Source organism: Phyllopteryx taeniolatus, chromosome 21 (assembly GCF_024500385.1).
Source record: "Phyllopteryx taeniolatus isolate TA_2022b chromosome 21, UOR_Ptae_1.2, whole genome shotgun sequence".
NCBI lineage: Eukaryota > Metazoa > Chordata > Actinopteri > Syngnathiformes > Syngnathidae > Phyllopteryx > Phyllopteryx taeniolatus.
This window is the reverse complement of record NC_084522.1, coordinates 3,366,092-3,386,939: the sequence shown is the minus strand read 5'-3', so window position 1 is coordinate 3,386,939 and position 20,848 is coordinate 3,366,092. Positions and strand designations below refer to the sequence as shown.

Genomic DNA, 20,848 nt, shown 5'->3' with positions numbered 1-20,848 from the left:
CCACTCATGCCAGAGTAGCATCTGCTCCATTTGCACACTGATTGAGGAGCATCTGCAACATTTGCACAACCATTGTCCCAGATTATCGCACTACTCGTCACTTTAAACCGCATACACTCCTTGAAGTGTCAGCGCCCTTTGCACAACGGTCATTGCACCGGACTATTGCGATATTAGTCATTCGAACTGCTCTAAGTGCTCGAGGACTCTGCATCTTTTTGCACAATTGTTTTTTGTCAATGTCTTTGTGTCTCCAAAGTGTTCTGTAAATTGACTGTCTGTTGTACGAGAGCGGCTCCAACTACCGGAGACAAATTCCTTGTGTGTTTTGGACATACTTGGCAAATAAAGATGATTCTGATAATGTACTTTACTATTTTCACATTCTACAATATATATACACTACAGTATATATTACACCATACTGTACCATACAACATAAACATATACAGGCTTATTCCACTATATAGTACGAGAATAAACTCCACAACACTATACTGAATTCAACTATATTCCACTACTGTCGCACAATACACTAGTCTACACTATATTACGGGACACTAGTATGACACAGTGCGACATTGTATTGCGCAATCCTCCACGACTCTGCATACAATACACAGCAACATACGTCATAAACAGTGTCAACAAGTGGATCTGCCAAATGTCGAGGAAGGAGCAAATCGTCAGGAGTTGACACAAATGGTATCTTTCGAACGAGTCTCATCTCCCATTGCGACCACCGAGTTGGATTTTTCTCCATTTGAAAGAGGATCGCCATTTTTATTCATGATGACTTGCGCATCAACATAGCACAAATGTCACATTTTGTAACTCCTTGACCAGATCGACTGCACATGTGTTCCGTGGATGTGCGCACGCGTGTCGTTCGTTGTATGTTTCGTCGGAAAGTGGGATGGCGCGGTCACGTGATCTCCCCGAAAGCGTCGGTGTTTCAGCACAAGCTTCCAAAAACACTCGCGCTGCTTCTCGTCTCCAATTTCGCACACTCGACTTCATTTGAGCGACACAACAACGCCACGCGAGTCAAATCTTGTCGCCCAATGATGAAGAAAGCGAAAGTGACGTCATCGGCACAGGTAAAGAAGGCGTGTCTTCCGGTTTGCTGTCATTTGCCGTTCGGCCGTCGACGAGGAGGCGTCGTCGTCACTTTGTGGACGAAAAGGAGCAAAACATGGCGAAGCTGAACTTGTTTGTCTTGTTTGTCGCGGCTGCGCAAATCCACAGCGTGACGCCCGGTAAGTGCACTTTGTCCACAACTTGATGATCCCGATCGTGTTCCGATGATTGGTGTCGACGCTCTTGACTTTGCCGGAAGCAACACTTGGACCGCTCAGTCCGAAGTTCTTGCAACTGGTTTCACTTGGCAAAGCTGCCATTGGAATATTCGCTTCACGGAGGCGGCATTTCAATATATGTGGAAAAAAATACAAATCAAATCTCATTTCTTGAAATAACGACAAACAAAATCTGTGTCAAAAAAGTGTTTAGCATATCCTTTAGTAGATCATAATTCTAACATATTTATTGTAAGAAGTTCCTTTATATTTCTCATTTGGATATTTCATGAACAGAGTTACAACTTAAGTTTACAAAATATATCGTATATATTTATTGACGAATCTGTTATTAAGGACTATTAAATCAATTTATTTAGTAAGGGCATGATAATTGTAACATGATACGGAAGTAATGAAAATTAAATGAAATGAATTATGAGCGTCTGTTGTCGAATCCATTGAGAAGTTTGTGTGTAAGAATACGTTTAAATAAATATTAAAGTACTTAAATGACCACAAAAGAAAATGGAATGTTTTGTATCTTTTGATTTACATTTTTTTTCCCTAAAAAAGACGTTCAAATGTTTCAACTGAAGACAAATCATTTGAAATAGGAAGAGTGCAAGATTTTGGGCCATCAAACAAAAAAGTAAGATCAACCTTTTTGTTTGTTTTTTCTTTCAGTGCTTCACACGCTCAAGTATTTCCTGACAGCATCGTCTCAAATTCCAAACATCCCAGACTACTCGTTGGTCGGTTATGTTGACGACGTTCCGATTTCGCGCTACGACAGCAAGAGCAGGAAAACAAAACCCAAACAGGACTGGATGAACAAAATCACAGCAGATGATCCTCACTACTGGGAGAGAGACACACAGAACAATATTGGTAATGAGCAGGTCTACAAAATCAACATCGAAATTGCCAAAGAGCGCTTCAACCAAACTGGAGGTTTGTTGACGTTCAGCTTTCCACAATTCAAATAGATTTCATGTGCTCGTACACGTTCTTCCTCCTCATAAACACGTTTCCTTCTCTCTCGACATGGTGTCACTCTTCAACGTCATTCTCTCAGGTGTTCACATGTTCCAGTTGATGTTGGGCTGCGAATGGGACGACGAGACCGATGAGGTTGATGGTTGGCAACACCACAGTTACGATGGAGAAGCCTTCATCTCGTTGGAGGTGAAGACAATGAGATGGATCGCAGCTCACCCACAAGCTTTCGTCACCAAACTCAAGTGGGACCGGAACGAACTTTTGAATCTAAACAAGAAGCACTACTACACTGAGATTTGTCCTTCTTACTTGAAGAAGTTTGTGACCAATGGGAGGGACTTCCTGATGAGAACAGGTGCAGTCACCTCATGTTAGCACGCCCCCTACAGGAACTTTACTGGCATTACAAGCTGCACTCTTTCCTCGTTGGCTCCTTTCCTCTCTCACACATTCTCATCTTTGGTTCTTTCCATCTTTTCGCACACATTTTCTCCCTCTTTTGTTCTCTCCATCTTTTCACCCTCTCACACAATCTCTCTCTTTTCAATCTGTCATTGATTGTCTCCATACTTTCTCCGCACACGCTCCCTTCAACTTGTTTTCTTTCCATATTTCCTCCTCTTACACATAATCTAGCTATTTTTCATCCTCTCACATTCTCTCAATGTTTTTCTTTTTCACACCTACACCGACCTTTTCTCCTCTTATATATTCTGCCATCTTTGTTCCTCTCACAAATTCTCTTTTGTCCTCTCACACATTCTCCCCATCTTTTCCTCCTCTCCCACACTCTCTCTCTCCGTCTCTGCCCCTCTCTCACCTCGTGTCCACGTCTCCCTCGGCCCGCAGAGCTTCCCACCGTGTCTCTCCTCCAGAAGACGCCGTCCTCTCCGGTCACCTGCCACGCGACGGGTTTCTACCCCATCGTGGCCGCCCTGTTTTGGAGGAAGGACGGCGAGGAGCTCCACGAGGACGTGGAGACGGGAGAGACCCTCCGCAACCACGACGGAACCTTCCAGATGACGGCCGATCTGAAAGCGGAGGTGACCGATGAAGCCGAGGGCCGCTACGAATGCGTGTTCCAGCTGTCCGGCGTGGCGGACGACATCGTCGTCAAGCTGGAGAGAAGCAGCATCCGGAGCAACGCCATCACCATCCGAGGTGAGCGACGCTCAGATCGTCGCGCGTCGGAACGATCACTCACACGTTTTCTTCTTTCTTCTCACTCTGCGAAGAGGAAGAAAAGTGGACGATGGCGCTGGCCGTCGCTGTCCAGCTGACGGTCTTCGCTCTGGCGGCGGCGGTGGCGGTCTCGGTCCTCGTCAAGCTTTACGAAAGCAGACCAGGTGAGGGACGCCGACGTTCGCTCTGTCGGGAAGATTTGTGCCCATCGTGACCTTTGTGTCTCTGTTTTCTTTGCAGCCAAATACGATCCAGCTTGTAAGTCAAACGACTTCTGTTTCCTTTGAGCCGCGGTCGGCAAAGCGGTCGTGCGAAGGTCTGATGCGGACCTTTGCTACAAAAGTGCGCACGAGGAGTCGCAAATAGTCAGCCGTGGAACGACGGACACGTGAATGTCGACGTCGCTATCGTTGTGGGAAAAAGGACTCGCTCCCTAAGGCGGAGAAAACCTGAAACCGAATGGAAGTCAATTTAGATTTGGTGGAAAATGTACGACTTAGTTCACTCGTGTTCCTTGGCCCTCAACGGCGAAGCGTGCCAAAGCCGCACTCGGGTTCATTCGATTCCGAGGGAGCCGCTCCCGAACGTCCGGTTTGAACCCGACGATTGAAGCTCCTCCCCTCGCTTCGACAAAGTTCCTCGGCCCCGAGATGCCACCTCTATTTTAATATTAGATATGGTTTTGGGCTGAGCGCAAAGACAGCGAATAACAGAAGCTAGCTTCCCCTCAATCAATATTCCCCAACATCCGAATTCCTGAATGTGGAATTGTAAATATGCGGCTATGAACTGTACGATTCCAAAGAAATTCCCCACCACACTCTCGTAGTCAGGAAGTAGAAGATTTGTCCCAACCGCAGCTCAAAGTACGAGTGAAGATGGATTCAAGAGGCCTTCGTGGAGCAAATGTCCTTCCTTCCACAGTCGGACTTGTTTTCATTCACATCTTTTTTTTCATTCATCGCAGCCGTCGACGCCGATTCCGAACCCGATTCCGAGCCCGCCGCCCCGACGCCCGCTTCCGAGTGAGACGCAGCCGCCGTCGCCCGGTGAGTTCGCTGACGTGGACTCCGCTCGTGTTCTCGGGACTCTTTCCAGGTGCGTTCACGTGCTCTTCTTCGTGCAGGTGTCGGAACACGAGAGAGACGTCTCCATCGAGCGCTTTCTCATCACGCTCGGGTTTGAAAACAGAGATGGGATTTGTTCTTCACGCAGACAATTTGTGCAATGAAGATGTTTCTGTCTTGGGTGAGACTCGTTTGAGTCAGAATGTGACAATGTTGTTGATTGCATTTGTTTTTGGAACTTGAGATCGAGATTTGGACCAATAAACGGATGATCGTAAAGATGTGTCGTTCTGAATTTGACCATTTTTAGGAGGCTTTTCTTGCCCTCCCGGAACATACTACCTGTTTCGTGTTTATGGCGACGCTGTATGAAAATCAGCAGTCGCATGCCCGAAAGCCGGTCCAACCCGTTCTCGTCGGTGCGGTGGCTCGCTGACAAACAATTGTGTGACTCGCAGCACCAAACTTGAACTTTCACTTTCTGTTGGAAGCGTTTGGGCGCGCCTCATAAAATCAAGCAACGACAAAAAGATGAGTTTTGGCCGTTCCACACGAAAATGCACACATTTTTTTTCACCCTCTAACATACTATTGTTCAAATATATTTGTTTTTGTTTTTGACATGTCATTATTTGTATTTATCACAGTGTCTTTTTTTTTTTTTTTTTTTTTTACACTGGTACTACGTTAGAAAACTTAAAATAAGGACAAAATACAATACAAACTCATGAACTTCCAAGGGTAAAATCAAGCCATTTATTTGTACATTTTAAACACATGCAAAAATCATTTGTATCACCTGAGTAAAGAAAGTCATTCACAAAGTCATTTCTTCCATGCAAATAATAGAAATACATGGATTCAGTTTTATACATACAAATCCCATTTCGCACATGAACTCCAAATCTTTTTGGCCTTCTTATTTTGGCAGGTACTGCAATTCAATATAAATCCTTGTAAAATACTGGGGAAAAAAGTGGCTTTGTGATTGACAAATTTGCATTGATAAACATTGCTAATAAGATGAGGAGAGTCATCACATGCTCGTGTCATGATACAGAATCTTCATTGAAATCTTACTACATCCTTTCATAGTTTCACAGTGAGTGTTCGTAAACAAAACTTTGGACCAAGGTAGCCGATATTTTTAGTTCCAATCCATAATTTGTCGGAAGATCACTCATCTGAAACAATGGACACGTTTGATTGATAGCGCTTGTGTCTTGCTGGCAGTTCGGGCAACCGCGGCGCCCGCCAGGCGGCGTCCTCGCCAGTTCGCGTTTCGCCAACGAAGAAGAACGCAAACAAGATGGAGACGATGCCCGTCGCAGTCAAGATACGTCATTCGTTTCGCTAAACAATTCAATTGGGACAAGTACATAACCGCACCGAAGGTAGATAGACGTCGAAAAGGGAAAAGTTTGTCGTCGTCACCGTTTTGGACGATTTATTCACCGCAAAGCTCTCTCGTCAGCTCGGTTCGTGGAGCGAGAATGCGGAAGTGAGCAAGCTAAAGCTAAGCTAGTGCTAGCGAGCGACGTCATAATTTGTTGTTATAGCGTCGTTGAATACACATTTATGAATAAAAGAAAATAACAAAAAAAACACCACAATAATCGTATCGAAACGTGTATGCTGCGAACAAAAAAAAAAAAAACACAGGCACGGAAGTTAGCAACACGAAGCACAGTGCCCGGTAAAGTGTTGTTGTTATTGTTGTGGAGGGGAAACAAAATGTGCAAAGTCCAAATGCTGCGAGCTTTGGTGAATCAGCGACTAAACGCTGCCGTTGAAGAAATATTTGTGGCGTTTGAAACAACGATGGCGGAGTACGAGGAGGAACTGTGTCGATCCAAACAGGAGATCGAGCGACAGCGCCGACTGCTGGATGCTGTTTTCAAGCCTCGAGTTGAACTTCGGCGACACAAAGCAGGTCGGTTTGGTTTTGAATCACATTGTTTCGTTTTACATTCACGGTGGTAAGTGTATGAAGACAAAATGAAGTTCACCCATAAATGTTATACGTAGTGTATTTTTTGTGAATAGTGTCATTCAGTGCGCATATTGTAAACATGAGAAATAAAAACTGTCAGGGCTTGCTAAAACCACGTTTTAGCCATTTTTATTCGCCCAAAACAACTCTAGGTGAATGGTAGAAAACAAGCAATACAAATCTGTATTTTTAATCGGCTGCTCTCTCGACTCCCAACACACGTTTGCCCAATTTTGAATAATTCAAAGAACAAATCAAGATTGCATGTGTGAACTCCCGCACATAAAATTTTTTTTTGGGGGGGTGGGGGGTATCCTCTGATATTTGCTGAAAAACTCCCAAATGTTCTGCTTTTGTGCCAGCAACAATGTCAACTATGATGAAGTGAATTGAGGAGTTTCATTTCGACTAAAGCAGTGCTCTGTCTTCTGGCATGTCTGGAGAATTTTCAACTTTTTTTGGTCTTTTTTTCAATTCCTCGCAGATTTGCGTTGTTTGTGCCAGGGCTCGGTTGATGCTCCAATGTGAGTGATAGCTCTCCATTAAATGACCCTCAATTCCCAGCTAATGCCCATGGAAAGATTCCAGTTTGGAATGTGTCATTTCTGAACTGCAAATATGAAATCACAAAAGCATGTGTTGTACTATTTTTCGAGACGTTCCCCCCGAGCAGCAGCAGCATGAACCGGAGCCCCCCCGTGTTAAAGAAGAAGAAGAAGAGGAGGAGGGCGAGGAGCATGCAGGAAAACAGCTGGAGCGGCTCACCGAGTTCTCAGGTGAGGCGCTTAGTTTGACTGTAAACTTCAACTGGTGCGTCCAAAACCACGTGGACTCTTTTTTGAAGAACCGTTTGTTCTCTGCCAAACTGCTCACTGCACATTCAGAGAGGACAGAATAGTACAGTACGTCGTCTGCCGTAGTATTGCAGCTTTTTAGTACAGGTTTGAGTACGAGTAGCAATGTACAGTATTGGCACCATACCACCATTGTTAAGGGTGCAACTGTGTGCTACGAGCTGCAAATATGAAATAATAAAGCCATGCGTTCTTGTGTTTTTCAAGATGTACCTCCTGAGCAGCAGCAGCAGCAGCATGAATCAGTGCCCTCCTACATTAAAGAAGAGGAGAAAGTAGGAGAGCAGCTGGAGCAACTCGCTGAGTTCCCAGGTGAGGCGCAAACTCCCTCGTTTTTTGAGACAGGTCCTGTGGTGTGAAAAAGCTCAAATTGAACTGCTTGGCCGTAATGAGCATGGTGAGAGTTGGAGGATAAAGTGGGAAGCTTGCAAGCCTGAGAACACCATTCCAACTGTGCAACACAGGGGTGGCAGCATCATGTTGTGGGCTTGTTTTGCTCTAGAAAGATCATAATGTGGAAACACTGACGCAGCAACAAGTCCTTGACATCAGCCAGGAAGTTAACCCTTGGCTGAAATGAAATTGGGTCGTCCCAATGAATGTTGACCGCAAGCATACTGCCAAACTGGTTTACGAAGTGGCTTAAGGACAACAAAATCAATGTTTTGAAGTGGCCATCACAGAGCCTTTGATCTCAAAGGGCATGTGTGAGCAAGGCGGCCTACAAATTTGGCTCAGTTACACCAGTTCTGTCAGGAGGAATGGGACAACATTTCCTGCCAACTATTGTGAGAAGCTTGTGAAAGGATATTCATAATGTTTGACCGAAGACATACAGTTTAAAGGCAAACTTCTGACTTTGAATAAAATCATGACACATTGTTTTTAAAAACAAAAAATCTTGTGAATTATTCTGGCATTTAGAAAATGGAAATAATTTGTGGTAATGCTAATCGACCAAAAACAGAAAAAAGTGTGTGTCTTTTTACATAGTGTACATAAACCTTTGGTTGCAACTGTATCGTCTGAAGATAATCAACAGTTAAAATGAAAGATTGTCGGTCTCTCGTTAATTAGGTCGCAGTGACGTCCGTGCGACAAGCCAAGACGACGGCGAGGAGCGAGCTCGGCCTCATCGCTGTCAACGCGAGGAGACCGGCGAGTCAAGTGATCATCACACGGTGACACAAGCACACAAATGCCACTTCGGTCAGCCCCAAAATAGTGATATGACGTCGGCCTACGCTGCTGACGGGACCAAAGCGAAACCCCAAAATCATGAGAATTTTATCTGCTCCGATTGTGGGAAAACGTTCAGCCGGCCTGCCGGTCTGAAGAGACACATCAGGAGCCACGCCGGCGACAAGCCGTTCAGCTGCTCGTTCTGCCGTCGGAGCTTCAAACACCGCTCCACGTTAGAGAGGCACACTCGCGTCCACACGGGGGAGAAACCTTTCAGCTGCTCACTGTGCAGCTCCACCTTCAGCCGGCGCACCGGCCTGGAAGACCACATGAGGATCCACACGGGCGAGAAGCCCTTCGGCTGCTCTGTGTGCCACGCCAGCTTCACCAAGCGCTACACGCTGGTGCTGCACATGAGAACGCACACGGGCGAGAAGCCCTTCGCCTGCAGGTTCTGCGCCAGGACCTTCTCCCAGCAGGGGGTGATGAGGTCGCACGTTCTGGTGCACACCGGGGAGAAGCCGTTCGGCTGCAACGTGTGCTACCGACGCTTCGCACGCAAGTACCAGCTGAAGAAACACGAGTGTGGGCGCAAAGCGGCCGGAAGCTGCGAAGCGGCTCGGAACTTTGGCTTCCTCGCGGCCGCGCACACACATTGAACTTGTTTTGAACTCTCAAGAGAAATCGTGAATCACTGGACAATAAAAGTTCAGAAATACTTCTTCTTTTATTATCTGTCCGTGCCAGTTCAGAATCAGAATTACTTTATAGTAGTACCTTGAGATACGCGTGACTCAACTTGGAAATTTTTCAAGATCCGAGCTCTCATTTGGTCTATTTTTTATTTTGCTTTGACTTGCGAGCAAAAATTTGAGATACAAGTGCTGTATAATGGCAGCAAACTCAACAAACAATGCAAAACAAACAGCATTGGTGACAGACAATGAAACAATATTCACAAGTATATATTCTTTATCCTCTCCAAAGACAACTAATAAAAATGCAACTTACGGAGGACTGGCTCTATGTATATCTGTTTTTCTGTCTTATACTGCCCCGAGGTGACCAAGGCATGCACACCAGAAGGAGCAGCACAATGTCCATTAAACTGCAGCAAAAAAAATGTGGCAAATAGTTGTAGTTTTTTTGTTTTTTTTTACATTGTATTGATGTTGTGACTGTATGTTTTCATGAAGTACATTATTAGGGAGTGTTATTTTTCTTACTGAAAAAACATTTTTTGCTGCTTTTTTTAGGGGAAGCTGGAACAAATTGTCACGTTTTTTAAAAATTTTTTTTAATAAAGGATATTATAGGAATAAAGTTTTTATTCACAGAAAAGTAGTGTATTTTTTTAAGGGCATTTTTTTTTCTAGAATCAAAAGAATAATATTACAAGAATAAAGTTAAACGTCGAAAGGACTTTTTATGCCTTGTTATATGTTTAATTTATATAACAATCTTTATTTTGGTCAAATACCACTTATGTTTTGTAAGATTGCCTTTTTCTTGAAAAAATATGACTATCCTCGTAACATTTGAACTTTGTTCAATTTGTTTTCGCAGCATTATGACTGTTTTTTCCCCCTTGAAAACCGGCAGCTTTTGAATGTCTTTGACGTTTTTGGGTACACGTGGTCGTTGTGTTTCATTTACGTTCGGATTTTGAGGGGCTCCTAGGAAACATTTCTCTCCTGGACGCAAAAACTCAGAAGGGTCTGCTAATCGACTCTCCGATGCGCTAGGTGGCAGTATACACCCGGTAGGTTATTAAAAAAAGAACAACATCAAATGGAATTGAGCGTCCATCTACATTTCGAAGACTTGAGCGCTCTAAATCATCACGTTTGTTAATATTTAGTCTTCCTACTTCTGTGGCGTTCACAATAAACCAAACGCCAGGGTTTATTCTGCTCCGAGCTCGTGTAAAAGTAGATGTTGGGCTCGTTAGCCTAGCCTGCTAGCCGCGAGGCTAACGCCGGAAGTTAGCAAGTAGAAGCCAGCGGCGAGTGCGTTTTGGAAATGTGCAAAGTCCGAATGCTGAGAGCCTTGGTGAACGAGCGACTCAATGCCGCCGTGGAAGAAATATTTGGACTGTTCGAAAGGACGATCGCGGAGTACGAGGAGGAACTTTGTCGCTCCAAAGAGGAGATCGAGCGACAACGGCGACTGCTGGACGCTCGCGAGCCTCCAGGCGGCTTCAACGCCACAGGTTGGAACACTTGCGCCGCTCGCATCGCAAATAAATAAAAAAATGCTTTAGTAAACAATTGTTTGGGTTACTCTTGCAACTGCAAGTCTGTTATATCATTTTGTCAAATGCATTTGGCCACACGGGGAAAAGAAAACGTTTTGATGGTTCTGCCCTGCTTTGGCATTCCATATAAGACTTAAGCAACGTGTGAACACAACAAATGGGAGTGTTGTGGGAAGCGCACATAATTATGATCGCAAGAGTAACAGTATTGATCATTTCAATGGTGAAATTGATTTGCTATAGTAGATTGGGTTACGAGTTTGGTCACAGAACAAATTCAGGGTCAGGGTACGCCTGTAGTAATGATTTTCCAGCTAACATGGGAGAGTCATGTTTGAAATGTTTACAGGCGGATGAGTGTCTGTATGACGTATTGTGCTTGCGTTTGCGTGTCCTTCAGACAGCCGACCATGTCGAGATGTTCTTGCTGAGTGTCAGGAGGAGCTCGAGGCCCCGCGCGTCAAAGAGGAGGAAGAGGACGAGCCCGCCCACGTCAAGGAGGAGGAAGAGGACGAGCCCGAGTCCTCCGACCTTAAAGACGAAGCGGGCGAGCGTCTGCGGGAGGCTGACGTCATCACCAAGTTCCACCTGAAGAGTGAAGACGAAGAAGATGAAGCTCAGTGGTCACATCTCAGGTGGGCTTGCAAAATGCGGGGAATTTTCAAAGTTGGGAACTTTCCATGGGAATGAATGAATCTGAAATGACGAGTTTACAAACTTGAAGGTCGGCAGACCGCCGCTGTAGGGCCCCGGCCCCTAATCGGGGTTTGTAATTGTTTATGGATGCCACAAAATGGTGGCAAAGCACTTATAAGAGAGAAGATGATAAAGCATCAACACCATGCTTCTAGCTTGTACACAATCATGAAGCATGTTACATAAATGACTGTATTGTGAAAAACTATTAAATGGACCATATTTGGACGAGCATCATCGCAACCATTTAGTAGAGCCTCGTATTTTTAAAAGTGTGGATTTTTGTTATACCTGTCCAAACTTTTTTGTATTGGATGTCGAAGGGTTAACTTCCTGTGGACATTTTCCACCCCCGATTTCAGGACAGAAGACGAGGGAGCCCCACCGCACGTTCCCTCGGGTCCCCCGTTGGACTGCGAGGAAACGCCGTCGGAATGCGACAGGACGGACGACAGCGACGAAACCTTGGAAGCGTCCAAGGGCGGCGGCGGCGAAGCGGCCGAAGGCGACAAGACCTTCGCCTGCTCCCTCTGCAGCAAAAGCTTCAAGCGCAAGGACAGCTTCCTCCGACACACCCGAGGCCACACGGGCGAGAAGCCCTTCGCGTGCTCCATGTGCAGCAAAAGTTTCAAATACCGCTACGACATCAGCCAACACATGAAGATCCACACCGGCGAGAAACCCTTCAGCTGCTCCGTTTGCGGCTCCGCGTTCGGTCGGCGCACCGGCCTGGCGGTCCACATGAGGACCCACACGGGCGAAAAACCCTTCGCCTGCTCCGTGTGCCGCGCCAGGTTCTCCAAACGCTACACGCTGGTGCTGCACATGAGAACGCACACGGGCGAGAAGCCCTTCGCCTGCGGGGTCTGCGCCAGGACCTTCTCCCAGCAGGGCGGGTTGAGGATGCACATGCAGGTGCACACCGGGGAGAAACCGTTCGGCTGCAACGTGTGCCAGCGACGCTTCGCTCGCAAGTTCCAGCTCAAGGTACACGAATGCAGGACGTGAAGTGGCCAAAGAGGCGACTGGAATCCGCGAAGCAACTTGGAATTTTGGCTTCCTCACAATGAAATCTCTTGATGACGTACATACAGTGAGGAGGGAATGGAGGGGAGCCATTTTCAGAGTTCCTTCTTGAACGCGTAGTGTTTCTCGCCTTCTTTATCAAATGGCCGACACTCGAAACGTTCTGCCGTACTGTGTGAAAAGGGTTCTACAGGCGGCAAGGTGTATTCCACAATACGAGCTTTTATTCACAAGTCAAGGAAATCATTAACAAGCCTCCCGGTCTGCTTGGCAACACTTGGACAAGTTGGGGGCAACATTGGCGTAACATCCTGCCGAAGGTTAGGCCTTTGAAAAAAAACAGCATGCCACTCTCCTGCAATAAGTTTCACCACGCTTTGTTTGGCTTCGTGTCGTATTGTGCAGTCGCACTCAAACTGTATTTTGTTTTATTGAGTGCAACTGTTGAATAAGCCACCATGCGACCCCAGAAAGTGCGGCGAATCTATGTTAGCGCACTACATGCTTCTATTTTGAAGGTGTGACCTTTTGCAGGATTTTTCACACACGTCAGTACGCCTTGCATTCTGTTGGAGCCTTTTATACGCAACGTACAAAGTTCCAGATGCATTTTTTTTGGTCGCAGATGCACGCTGTGTTCGCCAGGAGGAGAAATAAACCCGCTCGACGTTCATGAACGAAGTCTCGCTGGAGTGACTATCGTGCCATCTTGGGACGGTACAACAGTCGGTCCTTGGTTTTGGGTCATTTTAAAATGTTATTTGTTTAACCTTTATTTGTCTAGGTGAGACAGGTGAGAACAGATTCTCGTTTGCAATGCCGACCAGGCTGCCCGCAACAGAGTAAAACAAAGCAAATACATCTAGCACATACACATATTTACATATTTGTATATTTTTGTAAGGCGGGCCTTGCTAATATGATTATGACTGATGATCGCTGTACCCTGTGTTAGTAAACTCATGGTGTCTTATTTATTTATTTTTTTTAAACAAAAGGTGAATTATTACAGGATTTTTTTTTTCTCTTCCCCAGAATAAAAGGCATAATATCACACAAAGTTAAACTCGTCTAAAGGACTTTTCTTTATTCCTTGTTAAACTTTTAAAACTCTATAACATATTTATTTTGGTAAAGTAGAACTTAAAGCTTGTAAGATTACAACATTTTTCTTGAAAAAATATGAATCTCATAACTGATGCTTTTTTCCCCCATCTGTGAACGATATGATATTTTTCCCCCAACCTTACGACTTTTTTTTTCCCCCTTGAAAATTGGCAACTTTTTCCATTTTTGGGACATTTTGGGGCACACGCCGTCGTTCTGTTTTATTGGCGTTCGGACTTTGTGGGTCTCCAGGGAAACATTTCTCTCCTGGACGCAAAAACCTCGAGAAGTGCCCGCTAACAACTAATCGACCAACTGTGTCTGTCGCGACGCTCCGATGCGCTAGGTGGCAGTATAAACCACCGTAGGTCATTAAAAAAAAAAACAACAACAAAAGGAAATGGAATTGAGAGTTCCTTTGTTTTCTTTTTGACGCAACACGTATAATGTCGACCACCTGAGCGCTCCAAATGATCGCGTTTGTTAATATTTAGTCTCTCTACGTCTGTGGCGTTCATTAAAAAAACATAAAACGCCAGAGTTTATTCTGCTTCGAGCTCGTGTAAAAGTAGATGTTGGGCTTCTTAGCCTAGCCTGCTAGCCGCGAGGCTAACGCCGGAAGTTAGCAAGTAGAAGCCAGCGTTTTGGAAATGTGCAAAGTCCGAATGCTGAGAGCCTTGGTGAACGAGCGACTCAATGCCGCCGTGGAAGAAATATTTGGACTGTTCGAAAGGACGATCGCGGAGTACGAGGAGGAACTTTGTCGCTCCAAAGAGGAGATCGAGCGACAACGGCGACTGCTGGACGCTCGCGAGCCTCCAGGCGGCTTCAACGCCACAGGTTGGAACACTTGCGCCGCTCGCATCGCGGTGAAGCCCGAAAGCGGCAAACACGACTCACCAAAAACAAAACAAAAAAGTTCCTGAAATGCACTCATACCTTTACCAGTCAACGTCATTTGACCTTACTTTACTCAAATTGACTGATTCGTTTTTGGGTTTTTTTTTGCATAATTTGCCGTTCTTTGTCAATCAACGCGGATGTGTGATGTCCAAAATGTTTATAGGCAGATGAGCGTTTGTATGACGTCTTGTGCTTGTGTTCACGTGTCCTTCAGACATCCGGCCATGTCGAGAAGATGTCCTTTGTGAGCGTCAGGAGGAGCCCGAGCCCCCCCTCGTCAAAGAGGAGGAGGAGGACGACGAGCCCGAGTCCCCCGACCTTAAAGACCAAGCGGGCGAGGGTCTGCGGGAGGACGACGTCATCACCAAGTTCCACGTGAAGAGTGAAGACGAAGAAGATGAGGCTCAGTGGTCACATCTCAGGTGGGCTTGCGACATGCGGCGAGTTTTCAAAGCCGTGAGAAATGAACGGACCGGAAATCCGGAATTCACAAATTTGAAGGTTAGCTCTTAGCAGGCAACTTAAATGCAGTGAAACCCCCGCTGGAGGAAATTGCGAAAATCTGCCAGTAATTGAAGCCCCCATAATAGGGGTTGGCAATTGCGCATTGAGGGCACGAAACGGCGGCGAAGCACTTACGACAGAGAGGATGATATCGCATCAACTCCATGCTTCTAACATGTACACAATCATGAAGCATGTTACATAAATTCCTGCATTGCGTAGTGACATTATTCAGGACAAACCGCCTTCGCGTGAGGCGCATCAGTCGTAGGGAAAACGCGGTGGGTTGTCAAACGCGAGGCTTGGCACGCCCCCACCAGAGGGCGCTGTCTCTCCAATCGCGGGATGAAATTTGCCCGTAATGGGATGAAAGAGCTCACCTACGTAGTCTACGTTGGACTAAGACAGCTAAATTTGCGGTAAGTGAACTTTTTGTGTTTTTCATGCCAAATTGAAAATATTACGGGTATATTTTACACACATTTACACAATGAAGTTAGTTTTTAGGTGAGGATAGTGGAGTGGGATAACTCGTATTTTAAGTGTAATTAGTTTTGACTAGAAATAAAACATTTGGGGTTCTTGGAGAGTTACGACAAATGGGTCATCCGCATCGAGAGGAGCCCGACGAGGTGGCTCGGGCATCTGTTTAGGACGCCTCGCTGCTTAGCTCTATCGGTTGTGAAAGGGTTAACTTCCCCTGGGAATTTACAGGACATTTTCTGCCGCTGATCTCAGGACGGAAGCCGAGGGAGCCCCACCGCACGGCCACTCGGCCCCCCCGTCGGACTTCGAGGACACGCCGTCGGAATGCAACGAGACGGACGACAGCGACGAAACCCGGGAAGCGTCCAAGGGCGGCGGCGAAGCGTCCAAAGGCGACAAGACCTTCGTCTGCTCCTTCTGCAGCAAAAGCTTCAGCCGCAAGGACAGCCTCATCCGACACGTCCGAGGCCACACGGGCGAGAAGCCCTTCGCGTGCTCCATGTGCAGCAAAAGTTTCAAATACCGCTACGAGATCAGCCGACACATGAAGATCCACACCGGCGAGAAACCCTTCAGCTGCTCCGTTTGCGGCAAGACGTTCGGCCGCAGGGAGCACTTGCTTTCGCACATGCGAAGTCACACGGGGGAGAAACCTTTCAGCTGCTCCGTCTGCGGCCGAGGGTTCAGCCAACGCTCGCACTTGGCGGCGCACTCGCGAACGCACACGGGAGTCAAACCCTTTCCCTGCACCGTCTGCGGTAACAGGTTCTCCTTGAAGTGCGTTTTGATTGCGCACATGAGGACGCACACGGGCGAGAAGCCGTTCACGTGCTCCGTTTGCGGGAACAAGTTCACGCGCAAGCGACATTTGTTGATGCACATGAGGAGACACGCGGGCGACAAAAGCAATCAGTTGCCGTGCGTGTGAGACCAAAGAGTGCTGCTGTGGGCGGGACGTTCAAGTTTGGGTTCCTCAAACTTTAGTGGGACAAGGACAGCAGTTTTTCCAAGGACCACCTCAAAATCCTAAATACCAATGAGACATATTTATTAATACACCCTTTATTCTCGAGTAGACTATTCTCTATTCTGCGGCGAATAACAGAAAACCGCAAGTAAAAGACGTCCACCCAAAAAAAGATTTGTAATTGCCCGTAGATGCCACAGGGTAGCGGCAAAGCACTACATTTTGCTAAACAAAACAACTCATTGCAATGTAGTTCTTTGGCACAACGAGGGCGCCAAAGCACTACTTCTATTGCTTTGGCCTCAGCACAAAAACAACGACTTGGACGTTTTTCAGCAAGTAACAGAGGATAGTTAAGAAAGGAAAAAGAAAATCTTTGCTTTGGAAATAAACTGACAAGCACTGTAATCTCCACCCCCCCCCCCCCCCCCAAAAAAATACACCATTTGTTCTAATAAAAAAAAAAAGGCGACTTTACTCATGTAATATTATGTATACTACGTATATTATAATACACTACGCCAAGTATACAGCTGCTGTTTGAACGTGTACACAACACTTTGTCAGCAAATAAACACAGCTTCTTTGTTCGGGCGTGTGCATGTGAGCGTACGGTTTTGTACTTGTCACATAAAAATGGCGCAATTCATCATGAATCAAGAAGGAAGAGGAAGCGGTGGGAAAGCACAGGAGGGAAAATGTTAGTCAATTTGTATTCAACTAAGTGGAGGGCCTAACAAACGGATGGCGTTGTGCTGCAAATAAACGCTTTTATTTCCCCCCCCCCCATTATCAATTTTATTTAATACAGAGTTGATTCAATTGTCAAATAAATGTATGTGCTAATAGCAATAAAATATCAAAGTCCTTATTTTGCTGTTTTGGGTGTAATTTCTCATTGTTGCGGCGTTAAGACAGACGATGAAGGTAAATGAATGTAAGCGGTTTAAAAAGTGTCACTCCCGGTGTTGGCCAACAGAGGGCGCCTCGTCTGGTGTTAATGAATGTAAACTGTTTAAAAAGTGTCACTCCCGGTGTTGGCCAACAGAGGGCGCCTCGCCTGTTAAGCTCTGCGGCGCTCGCTCCTCATTGGTTCCCGCTGGGCTCTGATGTCAGAGGCGGCTCAGCCAATGGGGACACAGAGCCTTTCAAGTAGTAATCATGCGGAATGTGCTGGCTCGGCGTGTGCTGTCAACTGGGCCACGGAGTACTAGGACGCCATATACAGGACGTGGGGGGAGGGGCCAGGTCACATGACGCACGCACACGTAAACACTTGAGTCAAGAGTTTACGCTTGTGGTATGGAGTTGCGAACGAACATATGGGGTTCAAAAAATTCCTTGTACTTTTTATTATGACTTTTTTTTTTTTTTTTTTTTTTTGGGTCAGTTGTCACCAGTGATGGCCAAGAGGAGAAGTGTCCCGATAACCACAGAACAGGAAGTGGGAGCTTGCAACATGCAAATTTACTGCAAAAATAATAAGCGGAAAGCCCCAAAAGTGGTACAATTTTGCTTTTTGGTTAAAATCTTAATAATAATAATAAAATTAATAAAAATACTTTGTATTGAATTATTAATAATGATGTTTTATATTGATTAGGTAGGCCAAATATTGGCAGTACCTATAAGCTGCCGCTAGGTGGCACTGCACACACGTTTGTCGCGCGTCTCGGTTTTCCTTTATTTTAGTTGCGTCCGATGGAATGATCGGCTGCTGGCACGCGGGACTGCAAGTCATACAAACTAGTCGACTCTTTCCGTGTCACAGCAATCGCGAGCGAGACGCACACGAGCAAAGTCGTCGCGGATTTGCGGGATTAATCCTAAATGGTGACATTTGTCAAAGGAATTCGACTGATGGTGAAGCGTTTAAGGTTCAAATGTAAGCGTGTGTAATTCGGAGCGCTCATCCGGTGTCGCCGCCGATGAATGCAAATTTCTCGCCGCGGATTACGAGCCCAAAAAAGTTCTCTGTAACAGCTTGATTCAATTGGTGGCCGCCTAATTCGCAGATTAAGGCGTCCTGTCCTCTCTCTCTCTCTCTCTCTCTCTCTCGCTCCCTCGCTCTTTTTCACGTCCTAATCCTCGCCGCTTCCGCCCGTCTCTCCCCCTCGCGGCCGCCGCCGAGGCGTGAGAACGCAACCCGGCCGAAAGATAGCCGGGCCGCGCGTCCGCCGTCGGATTACCTCTGCAAGGGCAACGCTAAGCGCCTTTTATTTGGTCGGAGGCCACGGCGGAGTGAAAACTAGCCAAACTCCTCATTCGCCGTCGGGCGCTTTATTTACTCAACTGCAGAAGTGCCAGGCCGCCATATGGGGCGGAGGGGGGGGGGGCGATTAAATGCCAATGTTTCGTACTTGACAAACGCACTGCGCTGGATTCCAAAGAGTCCGCTGTCACGTTACGTGCGCACAAATTGAACATTTCATTTGGTGATTCTTTCACATACCACTAGAGGGAGCCCACGTACCGCTAGTGGTGGTAATACGTAAAATGATTCATTCGTGCGATTTAAGGTCATATGTCACATCGTTATCGCTCATGATACATTTCACAAAGCAAAAAACTAATTAGGAGTTATGAATTACATCTACATATTATTATTTTGTAAATATTATTTTGCTGGTTATCATTTCAAAGGAAATTTTACTTTGTGGTATTGATAAAACATTTGTCTCGTTTTTTCAAATGAATTTACTGCCGAAAGTGGGAAATCTAGTCATTGTTATTGGCTCTTTCAAATGAAACTTCTCAGCAAATTGCAATCTTCAGTTATTATTGACGCCGTACAACGACGTATTATTGACATTTTGATTGTGTTTGCCTTGAAATGTTGCAGTCAATTGCAATATCGAGTCATTATCATTATTATGATTATTTCCCATTTTTATCCAGTTTCAAATTAAATTTCTGAGGAAATCTGCCATTTCGAGTTATTTCCCATTTGATTCTCATTCACAAGCGATCGCTATATCCAATTATTATTGATAGCGACATAGTTACGGACCCCAATTGCCCCCCGAAACACTCGCGTCGTACCTGAGCGAATCGAACAACTGTCCCAGATGAAGCGCACATTCCAGTCTTGGATGGCGCCGGTATACCGTTTAGCTATTTTAACTGCGCTAATGCTAACGTCGAGGACTGGGGATTGCAATTGTTTGCAAGCTAACGCGGGGCTGCGCGCTCCCTGTCAGCGTCAGCTGACAACGGGCGAGCGACACTACACGACGCCTGCCAACTCCTTCTGCTCGGCTCTCGATGGCCTTTTAGCGTGTGACGTTAGCACTCGTCAAATAAAACTCAAAGAAAGTAAAACTACTCACCGATTAGACTTTTTACAAACAATGATTTACAAAAATGTTGCCATTTCGTGAGCCAATTCCCTTGCTCGTGTCCACGCTAGTTTTTTGCAGTTTTGCGTTCGTCTACATGCTGTTAGCGTCTTTAGCGCGTTTCTACGGATTTTTTAAAAAATGTACTTCATTGTATTGCTTGTATTGCGTACTGGTTGCAGTGCACTGCAGTTAGTGTAGTTCCACTTCCTGTTCTATGGTTATCATCATACATTACACAGTACTGTAAAATAGAATTACATTTAAAAAAGTGATTAAAGAAAATACAGCGTTAAAATTATTTGTTCTGCATTAGTTTAAATTGCCATATGACAAAAAATTGCAAATTTAAAGAATACAATATTATACCTCAAAGAATACAATATTATACCTTTAATAATTGGATATGATATAATGAATATATTTTTTTATTAATTAATAACCAATGAGATCATTCATTTTTAAAACAGTGTAAAATTTTAAAATATCACAAAATGTACATGAAAATATTACACAGATGATCCTTTTTGTGTGTGTAAGTTTTGACTTCTCAATACTGTAAAATTGCATTACAATATAAAAAGAATAAAAACAATTAATACATTAACGTAAAATAAACTATGATGCATGTAATAATTTTATTTCATGTGATAAATATTTCTATGAATTATCATTTAATGGCAAATGTTGAATTGTAAACCACTGTAAAATATGAATATATTTGAAAAGAATCATAAAAATAACACAAAATTACACGTATAACCATAACTGTAGAATAGTGTTATGTTATTTAAAAAGAAAATACACAATATAATGCTTAAACTATAACATTAGGTCAATGTAACATTTTAATTGGAAACTTTTAATGAACATCCAAAGTAAACGGTACACTCTGATTACTGTATATTTTTCTGTAAGCATAGAAAAATGCAAGTCAAATGAAATTACCTTTTTGACTTACGGTCATAATATTACGTGTCAGCTGC

General features: G+C 45.0%; 2 protein-coding genes across 4 annotated transcripts; both read left to right on the top strand.

Annotated features, from left to right (window-relative positions):
- The first annotated feature begins 965 nt into the window (after positions 1–965).
- Positions 966–4,828, top strand: LOC133471079 (major histocompatibility complex class I-related gene protein-like). Of its 3 annotated transcripts, XM_061760261.1 has the most exons (8): positions 966–1,259; positions 1,986–2,252; positions 2,377–2,655; positions 3,150–3,461; positions 3,536–3,646; positions 3,723–3,740; positions 4,450–4,531; positions 4,609–4,828. In XM_061760261.1, the coding sequence occupies exons 1-7, from the start codon at positions 1,196–1,198 to the stop codon at positions 4,509–4,511; spliced, it is 1,113 nt and encodes a 370-aa protein (XP_061616245.1). In that variant the 5' UTR covers positions 966–1,195; the 3' UTR covers positions 4,512–4,531; positions 4,609–4,828. The 3 variants fall into 3 exon arrangements, with proteins under 3 accessions (XP_061616245.1, XP_061616246.1, XP_061616247.1); XM_061760262.1 differs by lacking the exon at positions 3,536–3,646 and having other exon boundaries at positions 969–1,259; XM_061760263.1 differs by lacking the exons at positions 3,536–3,646; positions 3,723–3,740 and having other exon boundaries at positions 969–1,259.
- Positions 4,829–5,718: 890 nt separating this feature from the next.
- On the top strand, positions 5,719–16,951 carry LOC133471482 (zinc finger protein 271-like). Its single transcript, XM_061761052.1, has 10 exons — positions 5,719–6,482; positions 7,199–7,318; positions 7,604–7,708; positions 8,474–9,231; positions 10,568–10,790; positions 11,236–11,470; positions 11,894–12,536; positions 14,291–14,504; positions 14,782–14,989; positions 15,786–16,951. The coding sequence occupies exons 1-10, from the start codon at positions 6,182–6,184 to the stop codon at positions 16,483–16,485; spliced, it is 3,507 nt and encodes a 1,168-aa protein (XP_061617036.1). The 5' UTR covers positions 5,719–6,181; the 3' UTR covers positions 16,486–16,951.
- Positions 16,952–20,848: the final 3,897 nt, after the last annotated feature.

Bases quoted from the DNA above. Each gene is read 5' to 3' on its own strand.
- LOC133471079 (XM_061760261.1), top strand. From the start codon at position 1,196: ATGGCGAAGCTGAACTTGTTTGTCTTGTTTGTCGCGGCTGCGCAAATC. The intron at 2,656-3,149 runs GTGCAGTCACCT...CTCGGCCCGCAG, and splicing joins GGACTTCCTGATGAGAACAG to AGCTTCCCACCGTGTCTCTC. The intron at 3,462-3,535 runs GTGAGCGACGCT...CACTCTGCGAAG, and splicing joins CAACGCCATCACCATCCGAG to AGGAAGAAAAGTGGACGATG.
- LOC133471482 (XM_061761052.1), top strand. From the start codon at position 6,182: ATGCTGCGAACAAAAAAAAAAAAAACACAGGCACGGAAGTTAGCAACA. The intron at 9,232-10,567 runs CATTGAACTTGT...GCCGGAAGTTAG, and splicing joins TCCTCGCGGCCGCGCACACA to CAAGTAGAAGCCAGCGGCGA. The intron at 14,990-15,785 runs GTGGGCTTGCGA...GGGAATTTACAG, and splicing joins GCTCAGTGGTCACATCTCAG to GACATTTTCTGCCGCTGATC.